Source organism: Mus caroli, chromosome 10 (genome assembly GCF_900094665.2).
Source record: "Mus caroli chromosome 10, CAROLI_EIJ_v1.1, whole genome shotgun sequence".
NCBI lineage: Eukaryota > Metazoa > Chordata > Mammalia > Rodentia > Muridae > Mus > Mus caroli.
Window position 1 is genome coordinate 8,700,463 of NC_034579.1, and position 15,276 is coordinate 8,715,738.

Below are 15,276 nucleotides of genomic sequence, written 5' to 3' on the forward strand. Positions count from 1 at the left end.
TCCGACACTGCACTTCAATGTATAGTCCCTTAAAAAGATGTATATCTACCAAGGTTTTACTATGCCTTGAGTCAAATGTGACTTAAGAAACAAATCATCAACTTAGAGGGCTGATACCTGAAACCTCCACTATTTGATGCTATCACAACTGACTCCCTTCTTGGAAACATTAAGTCCCTTTCTCAACACACCATACATACCCATAATGCCCATGCCTACCTGCTGGAAGCAGCTGCGGACACTGGGCTCAATGTTACTGCCCCCAAAGGCTGCTACTTCCCCCAGCTGCCTAGGGATCTGGATGGCATCATGAAGTAGCAGGCCAAGCTGCCGCTGGTCACACATCTCTGTTGGCCCTGCCACCTCCTTAAAGAGACCTACAAAGAAGAAGAACGAGATGTTACCGTCTACCTACTCAAAACGTTATCTTACTTAAAGCATTACCTTCGGTGAGGTAGATTAAACTATGTCAACTTAAAACCAAAAACCAAACCAAACCAAAAAACAAACGCAAAAACTAACAAAAAAAAACAAGGAGAGATATTATTCCAGATCAGGTGTCTTAATCTGCCATCTGTAAACAGAACCACATATCTTAGAATAATCTTATGTGGGGCTGGAGAGATGGCTCAATGGTTAAGAGCACTGACTGCTCTTCCAGAGGTCCTGAGTTCAATTGCCAGCAACCGCATGGTGGCTCACAACTATCAGTAGCAGGATCCAATGCACTCTTCTGGTGTGTGTCTGAAGATAGCTTCAGTGTACTCATATAAATAAAAATAAATAATAAAAGAATAATCTTATTAAAATAAAAGAATCTTTAAAAATAAAAGAATAATCATATGTTATAGATTATTACATTAAATCTGGTCAGCTAATAGAAAATTACTGTTTTAAGTACTATAAATAAATGTACGTTGCTTAATTTTATAGTCTAAGGCATTCTCTAGAAAAAGCATGAGGCAAAACAAAGGTTCCCTTATAATTTGCTAGAGCATATAGTTTATAAAGGATAGCTTCACATTTTACAATTGATTTATTAACTTCTTTGTTCAATCACAAATTCAATATACTATGCACGAACATTTCATCTTAATTTAGGTATGTTTATATTCATACCTCCTTTGTATTATAAATACCAAAAATAAATAAGGAGGTTTAGCTTTTCATTTTAGGAACTTAATAAGTTATTTTCTGTAATGAAACATTTTTTTCTTTCAATTTTAAGATATAAAAATGTTTGTATCTTTGCCTTTCTTTGGCTTCTCCATGCATAAACAAGGCAAACACTGCTTTGTTTTCTAATATTCTTAAGTCATCAACATTAAAACTCCTCTTCCCAGGATCCTTACAGAGAGGTGCACATTTTTAAGAGCATCAGTTCTGTCCAACATTCCCACATCTAGGCTGAAAGTTAAGCTTCTATGCCACTGCGAAGGTGAGAATACTCATAAAGAAAAAGTGTATTGTGCATAGAGAAAAAGTGACACCAAGCACTACGTTCTTATTCTTATAAGCATATACAAGAGGTGGTATGCAGAGGATGTGAAGAATGGGCCACAACAAGTTTTTAATTGAGAGGATCTGCGAGAACCTGACCAATACAGAGGAGGATACTCACAGCCAACCATCAGACTGAGCACAGGGACCCCATTTGAGGAGTTAGGGGAAGGACTGAAAGAACTGAAAGGGATTGCAACCCCATAGGAAGAACAGCAATATCAATCAACCAGACCTCCTTCCCCCAGAGCTCCCAGGGACTAAACCACCAACCAAAGAGTACACATGGAGGGACCCATGGCTCCAGTCACATATGTAGCAGAGGAGTTCCTTTTTTAGTATCAATGGGAGGAGAGGCCCTTGGTCCTGTGGAGGCTAGATGCCCCAGTGTAGGGGAATGCTAGGGTGGTGAGGCAGGAGTGGATGGGTGGGGGAGCACTCTCATAGAAGCATGGGGGGAGAAAGGATGAGATGGACAGCTTGAGGAGGGGGAATTGGGAAGAGCAATATAGCATTTGAAATATAAATGATTAACAAAAAAATGGTAAGAAAAGGAAAGAAATAACTAAGAGACAAGCTTGAAAAAAAAATCAACCCAGAGGAGATCCAAGGGGCTCTCCAAAACATGCTGTCTATGCTTCTGCTGATGCCAGCAAGCCCCTGGACATTTGCAGGACAGCACATGGAATGTCAGAAACCACTACAAAGTCATTCTCAGTAAGTCATAAGTAATAGGCTCAAGTAGGATAAAGACTCTAATATCAGCCACTGCAAAATGCTTTTTCAGATGGATGCCTCCTGTTACTGAGGCTAACGAGCAGTTTGTTTTGAATATTAATTTTAACAAAGAAAATAATAATGAAGAGATGTTCCCACAACACTGGGGAAATCAAAGGTGGAATCGGAGTTGCTCAAGATCTCAAGATAAGAAGCAAAACTGAACCTCAGGACATTTCCAAGGCCTCAATATTGAAGTAAAGATTTAGATTAAAGATTTAGCCCAAGAGATTTCTTATTTAATTATGTCCTGAAGTGACATCCATCATGAGTTATATAGACTAGTAGAAACTTGCAATGCAAGGGCCTCTGCTTCCTTGCCCAAATGTGAGCACTTAATGCTGTTTTGCAGAAAATGCAAATCTTGAGCTTGAATTTGCATTCATTTTAGAGTCCATTCAGCACTATGATGTAACTGTTACTTTTAAAGCCCCAAGTCTTTTGGGAGCGTATGAAAAACCCCGAATCATAGATGATTAGTAAGAAAATCTTTTCCTAATTTTGGAACACTGATTTTTCAGTAATTCTTTCCTTTCCTAATCAGTTTAGAAATGGCAAGTTCTCAGCTTTGGAAATATCTTTTCCTGATAATGATGAAGATTCCTGAAGTTCTAGACAAAGGACCATAGACAAAACTTTATGTAAGGTTTATGCAGGGCTTCTTCCCTTCTCTCTACATGGCTTGCAAGGCTCAGACACACTTCAGCATCCTCAACTCCTGGTTCTTCAGTAACCTTATGCTCTGTACAAATCCACAACTCTTTCCTGAACATTCTTGTTAACATTTGTAAGAAAATCATGCCTTTGGGTTCTAGGCTTGACACTTAAATCAAACAATAACAGTAATCTCCAAAATACACGATGTTGAATGCTTTTAGAAGAAACTCAATTTACTTAGGTTATGAGAACAATGACCCTCATACTACTACTCCTTTCTTGTACCCATCTTTTGTCTTCTGATATCTTCCTATTCAAAAATTATTCTCCACGCTCTCCTCCAAATACACAGATTTATCTGCACAGAATCATCTAGAAGTAGGCTTGGCAGTATCAAGCTACTTATATGTTATGGACAAATAAAACTAAATGACATGTTGTCACCATGGCAATGAGTTTGGAGACACATGGAGATGGTAATCATTTACTTGACCACTGCTATTTTTGACAATTTGTAAAATATTACCCCGACTTCCTCCCAATGGTACAATTGTTGGTCTCATCTCTCACCCTCTGGTGTACAGCTCAGTGTACCAGGAAAAAGTGGCAACATTACTTTTGGCTAGAAGAACTCAAAGGGATCAAGGCACCCATCTAATGACACTTGGTCACTAAGTAGGAAAGATATAACTACAGGGCCAGGTGTGGTGGCACACGCCTTTAATCCCAGCACTTGGGAGGCAGAGGCAGGTGGATTTCTGAGTTCAAGGCCAGCCTGGTCTACAAAGTGAGTTCCAAGACAGCCAGGGCTATACAGAAAAACCCTGTCTCAAAAAACCATTAAAAAAAAAAAAAAAACTCAAGATATAACTACAGGTCCCACTCTTGAGCATGCCAAAACATTGTAATCAATAGCTAATGAGGTACCAATGGCTTACTTAAATAACCAAAATAAAAGTTGAAAGCATCTATCACTTTATAATGTCCAAATTACAAAATAACACTACTTAGAATAAATGCTAATAAAAGTTTTAGTCCCTCTTACTTTTCTCTTTCTTTCTTCTTCTTCTTCTTTTTTTTTATTATCATTAACCATAAACTGTAGGGAGTCTAATGCTAAGGTCCTGTCCCCAGGTGGTTCTTGATTGATCAATAAAGATACCAGGGACCAATGACTGAGGATGGGGCAGGACACTTAGAGTTGCCCAGGAGGATTCAGGGAGGATCTGGTGAAAAAGAAGGAGGCAGTAGCAGCAGGAGATAAAGCCAACCAGTGATGTGAGTTTTCAGTTGCAGTCACTGAGTTAGCAAAAGCACTCTAAGACTCACTGGAGAGTCTGTGTGCTGTTTTTATCCATGGATGCAGGGGCATCTGGGTGAGGGCTGGTAGTGTGGTCCACCTGGAGCTTAAAGTGGGGTAGCAAAAACTACTTGCTACAATAAACAGAAGAAATGAGATTTTTAAGAGAAAAAAAAAAAGGGGTTATAGAGTCCTTAGCTCAACACCAACATTTTAGTGGGTCACACGGCCTTTGACTAGATTCTTGACCTATTTCAGCATTAATTTGCTCACCTAAAAGAATAGGAATTGTAATACCTACTAGAATATTCTAATATTAAATGAATGCACATTTGTGCTTAGTTCGTGCTGTATCTGTGCACCTCACTTTTGCCCTGCAATCAGTTTTTATTTTATTTACTTATTTATTTATTTATTATATGTAAGTAACTGTAGTGTATCTTCAGACACTCCAGAAGAGAGCATCAGATGTCGTTATGGACGGTTGTGAACCACCATGTGGTTGCTGGGATTTGAACTCAGGACCTTCTGAAGAGCAGTTGGCGCTCTTAACCACTGAGCCAGCTCACCAGCCCCGCAATCAGTTTTTCAAATCATCCAAATTCTCTTCACATTGTCATCTTTGTTCAAACTGGTACACATAGTAAGCATCTCCAAAATGGAAGCTAACATTACCGCAAATTATATAAAGTCAGTGCCCAATAAATTTAGATTATTATTAGAAGCACCATGGTGTAAAAGGTCTTACATACATCTGTATTTCTCTTCTAAGAGGCCTTTGGAGAGAGACATCAATCCAATCTTCAGACTCTGTACCCGAATTTTTCCAGTCCGGCCCCTGAAATTATAAGATGGGTTATATGGATTTAAAACTGTATACACTAAGTTGAATGCCATTTTCTTGGGAGTAAACTACTGCATAATAAATGTGAGTTAAAGATTCAACCTGTCTACTTGGTTTTAACAATTACTGCCAAACCTACATCACAGCTTCATGACAGTTCAACATCTTTGAACAAGTCCAGAAAAATACACTGAAGTCCTTTAACATACAACACACAGCCCAAGAACACATGAAATGAATATAAAAACAACAATCATAAAGCCAAATAGATTTTACTTAAAGAAATGCTATAACTGAAATCTGTTGGTTATAAATGTAAAATCAAAATACACATTAAAGCTACATAGCAAGCAGGCTATACAACATATGAACGCAACATTATATAGCAAGAAAAGAATACTAATAAATTAAAACCCAAATGTAAAAGAAAAATACATAGAAAATTATATGTTGAAGACTCAGGGCTTTTGAAACTTTAGAATTTGCTGTCTTCATTCACTTTGATCTCTGCCAATGTAGTCTATAAATTATTATTGCAATTTTAATAGTGAATGGTTTCAAATAGGCTGGGGTGATATCTGTATTAGGGGAAGCATGAAATTTTAATTAAAAATGGAATGTATTAATTAGTCAGCTCTAGGAAATACTTTCACACTAAGACAGCGAAACATCATTTCACTTAAGAATTGGAGATCACACACACACACCACGCACACGCACACACACACGTATCCCAATGCCTATCAAAGTATTAAGCTGTTAAACAAGCCCTGGGATGCGGAAAAGCACCATAAAATTAACAGGACAAGATCTTTCCAGTGGGACAACACACAACCCAGGAAAAAGCCTTCTCACTATACTTATTGTTTCATAGTTTTCATCCATTTTCAGCTTTGGTTTATTGTGGCCTCCCTTCCCCCCAGCCTGGAACCTGCCTGCTCAAGGGTGGAGCTACCGGCTCATTCGTCCTGCCACGCCCACTGCTGGAACCTGCCCTTGCTGCCTGGAGGCACACACGTGTTCGTCCTGCTACTGGACCCTGAGTTACTTGGCGGGAAATTGGGTTCCCTCCCCCTTCCTTTATAAACTGAGTGTCTGGAAATATTAAATTGAGTCTTGATCAGAANTTNNTGTCCTGGCTTCATTCTTTTCTTCCGCCCCGTCTAGATTCCTCTCTTTGCAGGGAACTGCCATTCTCAGTGAACCGTTCGTGTTGTGGACCGCAGGCGGGCCGCAACAGTTTATTCTCTGAAATTTCTTAGATTTAAGGCACACATATTGAACATTTCAAACACATAAGCGAATGTTCACTTACTATATGGGCACACAAAACAGTGTAGTTGTGTGAATAAGCAATGTTAGTTTTTGAGCTATATCCCTGGTTGTGGCCCTGTCTTGGGTAGGTTTAGGAGGTGTGTCCTCACTGGAGGAGGGATGTTACTCAAGGTGGACTTTGAGTTCTCTTACTCTGCTTGCTCCTCCAGGCCCCATAGTGCATCCATGGTTGGCACTTTACCATGATGCTGATGGTCTCCTGTGCCCCTGGAACTATAAGCCAAAACAAACAAACAAAAAAAGCAAAAACAAAAAAACCCGTCTTTCAATAAACTGCCTTGGTCACAGTGTTTTATCCCAGCAATAGAAAAGTAACCAATACAGGTTGTAATTTACAGTATTTGAAAAATACATAAACATCTGTAGTGTGCTTTGTTATCACACTAAGTAATATTCTTCCATTTTCAAGTGATAAATGATCAAGTAAATGTCTGCATATATAGCATAACACCAAACATATAAATGTTCTTTAAAAGAAAAAGAAAGCATGCTTAGATTATGGCTAAGTATGGTAGCAACCTCTGAGCATTCAACAGGCAGAAAAATTACAAGTTCTAGCCTAGCCTAGCCTAGCCTAGAGTCAAGAAATACCAGCCAGTTTCAAATAAACTGAGCCACATTTCAAATCATGTTTCTACTTAATATTTGTAGAGTTTTCCAAATTATCATAGGAAGTAGTGTTTATTCTCTTCAAGAGCTGGAAATTGTTTATCCTCTGAACACAGACAATTTACTTTTAGAAAGTAATAAAGGTTAATGAATGAAGGTAGCTAAGGGATTGGTGCAAGAATGTTGGTAAAAACAAACCGGTCCTTTAAGGGATCAGAAAGATACCAGTAGAGCTGACTCCAAGTCTACTGGGAAAACAGGAGAGATACATCATCAGAAAGACAACTGAAAATGTCAATCAGCTACCATCAGCTGTAAAGGCTTACTGTAATCTAACCCACATACTAGCTAGGGAAGTAAGACAAGAGGGTGACTATAGAAAATACAGTATCAACCCTTATGTGTGGAAATGAAAAGCCAAATACAAGATGACTGTGGTTGGTAGGTTTTTGAGAGAGCACTTTGAGTAGTTCCCAGCCTCTCACAGTTAATCAAGAAGTTCAAACTTAAGGCCTGCCGTTGGAGCTCAGTGGCAGAGTGCCCTAGTTAATCCCTAGTACTGTCCTCCTCCCTCTAAGAAAGAGAAGATTACAATCACACATACATGACATGTCATAGCACAAGCCTGCATAAGAGAACATAGGTGTGGGTGCAAACACATCCCCAACACCCAACACATAGGGTGGGGTGAACATTTATACACAGGCTCACTGGCTGATTAATCTGTGCATACATAGGGCCATTCTTGACTATTTTGATGTCAAGTAAGATATCTAATTGGAGATGCATCTGAGAGCTAATAAAATGTATGAGTGAGCGATCTAGCCCAATAGCTAAGTATCCACTTCCCAGGACAGTTTTTGTAAGTGACTTCTGAAATTAGTTTAACTGTGAAGTTAAGTGCCTTCAAAATTATATTCATCTCAGGATAGTGGGGGAAATATGACTTATTATAACAAATGAAGCTAATATTCTCTATAGAGAAAAAAAATGTTTGAACCAAGTGTTCCAGACTATTGCTCTGAAGTATGATTTAAATGATTTGGATTTCCATTAAATCTAGAAGGAAGATTGTGAAATTAAGACTTTTGAACCTGGCAAGATGAAGACAGAGTGAGGCTGTGAATTCATAAATGGAATCGATTTGATTGCTATAGTTTATAAAGCCCCCTTCTATATATATTAGCTCATTTGCCCCTAGTATTCAACTTTCGTATGGTAAGCTGTGTGTTTATTTTTAACTAAAATTTCCAGATACTGAGATGCCAAAAGTTAAGTGGTTGCCAAGTAACATAGCAACCAGGGCACAAAACTGAAAATATGACGTGGAGCTGGGTATATGTTAGAACTCGAAAGTTTAGTTGATTTTATAAAGTGTCATGGCTAAGCCATAGCAATATGACAAGACTATCCATGCAACCAGGGAAATAAAATCTACAAATTAGCCCAGAAACTATGATTGATTTGTAACAGGTGGTTACAGATAAACTTTGCTATCTCCATGTGTTTGTTTTTCAACAACAGTTAAATAGAGGGCAAAATGGAAAGATCATATCTAATCTCTAAGTCATATGTGTATTAGAATTCTTTGATCTCCTCTATCTGCATGACTCATTATTTCAAGTTGAAGTTGAGAAGGTCTGCCCTGGTTACATCATATGGCAATAAATCAAGGAGTTGAAAAATACCTAACAGTTTACAGTTTACATCTGAAAAGGTCCCTGAGGACCAGGAGAAACTTTAAAAGCCAGGACCTATTAGATGACTTCTGAGAGGCAAACCCTCCCAGAAGAAAACAGGATTGTCTTCCCTTTCTTGCATTTCTGGGTCATGTGACAACAGTTTGGTCCACCAGCATTCCCACCATGCTGTGTGCACCTCACCTACAGTCAGGGGCAAGCCAGTCATGGGTTGAAACCTCTCAAATGACTATACAAAAACTACCTTTCTCTGTGTGAGTTGATTTCATCAGCTGCTTATGATAGTGTTGTGTGGTGGTTTGAATAGGCTTGGCCCATGGGAAGTGGCACTGTTAGGAGGTGTAGCCTTATTGGAGGAGGTATATCACTGTGGAGGCGGAGCCTTGAGGTAATATATATGCTCAAGCTCTGCCCAGGTAAAGACACAGAGTCTGCTGACTGCCTTCAGATCAAGATGTAGAACTGTACTTCCACCACATCTATCTGGACTCTGCCATGATAATAATGGACTGAACCTCAGAAACCGTAAGCTAACTCCAATTAAATGTTTGCCTTTATAAGACTTGCCTTGGTTGTGGTGCCTTTTTACAACAATAGAAACCCAAACAATGAAAGAATGAATGAATTGATGGATGTATGGATGTATGATGGATGGATAGGTAAATCAATATAACTCTTTCAAGTAGTCTGCTTTTCTCTTGGGAATTCACTGTCCATTTCCTAAGAAACTCTTTCCGCTCACCCAACACCTGTGCTTCAAGTAAATCTATATTAAAACATTTTCTTAAAGAACTATAACTCTGTCACATAAAACTTTTTAAAAAAATTAGCTGAACACAGGCATCATTTTTAAGTTCAAAGCCTTCTGATGGTTCTGTAATACCCAAGATCCCTACTCTGGGTAGAGTAAAATTATAGTTGATCAGAGTCCCTCAGAGGACCATTACTTGAAGTAGAGTTAACAGTCATTGCTCAGATAAATGAATGGGCCATATGAAGTAGAGAAACTCAGATAGTCAATGCTGGACATCAGTGATTACTGCCTACAGAGTAACTGAATTTTCCTTAGCTTAATTAATTTTATTTGTTTTTTATTAGATATTTTCTTTATATACATTTCAAATTTCAAATGCTTAGCTTAATTCATTTATCCCGATAGAAAGTGAGTCCGAAGGGAACCTATCTGACCCAGAGGGGTGATTGATGTTTCATTGGCATAGAGGGGAAGTAAGTTTTGCAGGATTTTTTTATCCATAAAAACAAAACAATGGCATATTTTGAGGTATTGTTTTTCTAGTAAAAAAAAATTCTATGTAGCATTTCTATGTGTTCACATTTGGCTGTCAGAAATGGGATTGTGCCAACATTTAACTCCCAGAAATGAATCACAACATTTTGCACACTGGGTGGGTCCTAACAAAGAGTCACTGCCTCCTCATTCTAGAATAAAAGCATGCTCTGACCTTAACTGTGTTCCTCTGGATTTGCACACTGAAGTCCTAACTCTTTGTATCTTAGGATACTGCTTTTCATGCCAACAGCATCTTTCAAGAGTCAGTTAAAATGAAGATGGAAGGGGAGACCTTAATCCAGAATGCCTGGTGCACTTGTAGGAAAAAAGAGCAAGTAGAAAGAATTTATGGCTCTTTATGGAAAGAAGAGAGAAACAGAAGAGCCAAGGGAGACGTTCTGGAGAAAACAACACAGCAGTCAGCCCCACCATCACTGTGAGCTCAGTCCTTAAGCCTTTACAGATGTGAGGAAATGATGTTTAAGCAACCTAGTATATTAGGTTTTGTTTCAGCAACCTAGAAATCTACAATTGTCATAGTAGGAACCTGCTGGGGGCAGAGTGTTCCCCAGAAACTTTGATCAAGTTGTCCTCCTCTTGCTTTTTCAGAGTCAGATGAAGTCCCCAGATGTTCTCACTTAGCTTTCTTTCTGAGATGGGAAGCCATGTTACAGGCTACTGCACAGAAAACATGGAAATAACGAGCTATTTACGGTGAATTTATTGTAGAAAAGATGTCCTTTGAGGCTTTGAAACAGTGATGAGCAAATTAATGAGCTACTTATGCTAAAATTAATATTGTATCCAAGAAGAATTACAACTTTGTATTAAAAAGCATCATAAAAGATACCAGGCAGCAGTGTATTACAGTAAATCCTCTTCTCTTCCTGGTAACTGAGCCTCAGTCTCACTCACGTGGCTATCTTTTTATTTTATTTTTTTAAAGATATATTGATATTTGTTACTACTGAAAGATAAAGGATCTCTTTTCCTAATGAAAGAAGTAAATAAAATTATAGATAAGTCATGTCTATTATCATCATCATTTATTTCTTACACAGAATCAATCGGCTTCTGAATATGCACATTTATGAACTATCATCTATATTCTCTGATCTATGACTACCGCTTACCTTCTCTGTCTTCAGATGAAAGGCTGACAAATGTAAATCTTCACATAGCTACTTAATGAGAACTAAGTTTTGAGATTCAAGAGAAAAGCAAGTCTTCATTTTCCTCTTTCATTTTTGCATACTTCAACCCCCTACCAGAGAATGAATAATTCCCAACATTTCTGAAATGTCAGCTCACAGCAAGTCTTTTGATAACTGATTAGTGCACAAATACATTGTCAAAATCAAAAGGGTCCCACACGTGCAGGATGTGCTGGGCTGGAAGTTAAGGGTGCTCCTTTATACACTGAGAAACAGTTCAAGTGCAAGTGTCAGTGTCCTATCGCATCAATTATAAAGGCAAGACCACTTCAGAAAAACAAAACCACATGGCAATCATTAAAGGACAAACCGAGTTTTATTCACTGCTGTCCAAATTACACTCAAACCGCCACCTTACAAAGTTATAGAGATTCTTATATGCTAAAAATCATTTTAATTCACAGTGAATGTCAGCTTTTGTTTGCCTGTTGAAAAATAATAATCTAAGATAGTAAGGAGCAGAGAGAAAGAAACCAAGCAGCTCAGGTTTCCCTAGCTGCTTCCTGACAGAGAGTGAATGCTACCTCCCCAGCCTTCACTGACTAAGAAGTCACGAAAGAACACTTGTATGTTCCCTTTTATCCTATGGTTGGGAGCAGAAGGACTTGGAAATCAGTTACTTTTAAACAATCAAAATAAATCTTTCTACTGGGTGAAAGGATTATGAAAACATCTTTTTAAAGAAATCCCACTAGGGTTGGAGATGTAGCTCAATGGTAAAGTGTTTGCCTCCATGTGCAAACTTATTCCCGAGTTAAAAGTTTAGTATCACCCATTAATAAGGGTGACAGAGAAAAAAGAGAAGGAGAAGGAAGAGGAGGAGAAGGAGGAGAAAGCGGAGAAAAAGAAGAAGAAGAAGAAGAAGAAGAAGAAGAAGAAGAAGAAGAAGAAGAAGAAGAAGAAGAAGAAGAAGAAGAAGAACAACAACAACAACAACAACAACAAGAACAACAACAACAACAACAACAACAACAACAATAACAACAACAACAGCAAGGCGACGATGATAGTGCCCAGTTTATTATTAATATGCTTCGCTCACTAGTGGTCATTTAAAGAATAAATGACACACTTACGTGTCATATACATTGAGCAGCCAGTTGAGACACATATCGACGCAGAGTGGGACATTGACCAAGTCCTTGTGCAGCTGCTCAAGCCCATCGTAAGTGGTGGTCAGACAGTTGATGACGTCTGGGACACTCAGGAGCTGATCATTTTGGTTCAGTTTGTGCTGCTTGAAAACTTCATTCGTCGTATTCAGCTCTAGGAGATCCACTAATTGGATGAGGAAAAAGGATTAGAGAGAGGCATCGCCTTACCCAACAACACTGAAACCCAGCACTTCTATTCTCCAGCTTTTAGCTTGACTGGTCAACTCATGAACTGATCCTTCCCTGTTAACTTCAGCTGTTAGTGAAATAACACTTCCATTCTCTCAGATCAAATATATTCTCTATACCTTTGGGCCTGTCCATCTAAATGCTGTAGCTTTTGGATCTTCTACCAATTTTTGGTCTTTGAATTTTTCTTTCTTTTTGATATCCTTGTTATAGTCGCTCTGTGTTTTTCAGTACAGACATGAGTAGTCTACAAATTTATTCCAAACATTAAAATATCCCAAGTAACAACACTGGTCACCTCATGTTAGCTCACTAACAGTCTCTTCACCACTTCCTAATTGCTTTTTAAATTCTCTAAAGTTAGTCTTAAGTGATTCTCATAGAAATACCAAAGTTGAGAATATTGAGGAGGAACTCTGTGATTTCAACAGATATCTACACTAGGTGATGTTTAAATCTGGCTAACCCATCATCTCCTCAAACATTTATTAACATGTGTTCAGGGAAAACATTCAAAAATCTTTTATTCTAACTCTTTGAAATGTAAAGCAAGTTTTATTATCTATAGTCACAACAACAGACACCAGAACCCTAGCTCTAATTATAACCTGTAATTATATAATTATGGCCTATCAAGCAGGTAATCTCCATACCACTGTCAAGCTAACCATTCCCTAACAGTATGCAAAAATGTACATAATGGCATTAAAAGGTCACTGGAGATAGTTTTTTAGAAAAATGAAGCAAACAAATAAATAAATAAAAGAACCAGATTTCATAGAAAAGTAATAGCTCTCTACCACCTGAAATGAGTGACATCAGAATTATTCTCAACTACCAGAATTGGCCCAAATCAAGTCAAGCCCCTTTGCCTTTCAGACAACCTGTAGCTAAGATGGATTCCTACTGCTTCACAGATCACTGGCCTTCAGGTATTTATTTCATTTCGTCTTTACTCTTCTTATGTAAAGTACAGATGGAGGGTAAGGCCGGTGCTAGAGCATGTAGGGTGTGCATGGAGCTCTTTCTTAAGCACATTACTAACAGGAAGGAGGAAAACACCTGGGAGAAGGATGGACAATCGTGTGAGAAAGCAGACTCGAGCTACAAACTCATGGTTGGAAATGCTGTAAGGGGAGCATTTTGCATTTTTACTTTCTTTACTTTCTACCTTCATGGTGGTTTTGTAACATCTGCATAAACTCAGATATTTTATGCAGTTGTTGTGGATGGACTCAAGTCTAGTACAATTGTCATTTATGTTTCATATATACCTTATGTACGTGCTAAAGTAAGCTCGTAAGTATTTTGAAAGAACGGTGCTTATTTCTGTGTCTGTGTATATCTGTACACCATGTGACTGCAGATGTCCTTGAAGGTTTGGAGCCTTCCAAGAGTGATCAGTGAGTGACCTGATGTGGGTGCTGGGAACTGAACCCTGTTCTTCCAAAAGAACAGCAAACATTTTGCTGAGTCATCTCTCTAACCCCTTATAATTTTTTACGCGACTGCATTTCTACTGAGATTCATCCACCAAGGTCAGGCATGCAATTCTGCAACCACGTCAGCAAACGTAAGCTTCTGATACTGTGGTTTTCAGATTGTAGATGTTTGGATTAGGAATACTTGGCCAAAGGACAGCTTGAAAAGACTCCCTAGAAGGTAAATTTTGAAATAGTCTTTGAAAGATAAGATAGACAAAATATAAGAGATCCAGGAAAACAAGGGGGGGGCAGATATTTAAAAGCACTATCTTCCAGGAAGAGATGTTGCTTTAGAAAAGACAGAAATTAAATTACTCTAAAATCCCACTAGAGAAAACAGATGGCAGCTAGTATCAAGTGTGACACATAGTGGGCTGTGGTCTTACTGAGGCAGCTACTGTACACAAAGCTTCCACCCCCTAAAGAAGATTCTTCTTTATAGTTAACTTTCAGTTATTCCTTAGCAAGGTGAAAACAAAGCCCAGCAGACCATCAAACGCCTATGCACTTACTGAATGTGGAAATGACCCAATTCGTAACATACAGGCATGGGAAATCGCAGGCTGGCACTAATTTAAAGTTTGCTCATGGAAATGACCATTATGTAAAATGTTTGCTTCATCTTCCTTTTCCAGGTTTTTAGCACTGAAAAACATCTAAGTGGGACTGAGAGCATTTAAGTAACTACTTCTTTCTTTTCTACTAAATAAACTTCCCCAACCCCCATGACATCATGACATCGTTTGACAGTGAACCAAAGCAAAGAAACAGCTTCTTTTGTATCTGAGTACTTATAGCTAGTGATTAACTACTAATTTTAAAATTTAAGTACATTTATGAAATAAGTCTATGCCGGCTGTTTAAACAACATTTTTTTTCAAGTTGACTACAGTAGAAAAGAAATATGTTAAAATTACATAGACAAATACAACTTCTACAATAACTCAATAGCAAAGACTTTTTAAAAAGACTCAGGCAGGAGACATAGGAATTCTGAGGAAGAGGCCAGTCCCTTTTCTTTTAGATGTCAACAATATCACTGCTAAATGTATGCTACTAACAAAAAATAATTTGCATAAGCATTCCATGAGCTGGAAATAGTGCCAAAAAAAAAAAAAAAAAAAAAAAATAAGTGACCTGGGAATCTATATTTTTCATTATCATTTTGCTCCATTTCTTGGTACTATAAATTATTTTCAACTCTGAACCTAGGATAGCAGTA

General features: G+C 38.2%; 1 protein-coding gene across 1 annotated transcript in view; it reads right to left on the minus strand.

Moving 5' to 3' along the window:
• The window catches only part of Utrn (utrophin), a 493,578-nt gene that overhangs the window by 59,760 nt on the left and 418,542 nt on the right, over positions 1-15,276 (minus strand). The window contains exons 61-62 of the mRNA XM_021174513.2: positions 4,987-5,072; positions 220-377 (exon numbers count right to left, since the gene is read on the minus strand). Coding sequence (XP_021030172.1) covers positions 220-377; positions 4,987-5,072 — 244 coding nt within the window. The remainder of the gene's footprint in view (positions 1-219; positions 378-4,986; positions 5,073-15,276) is intronic.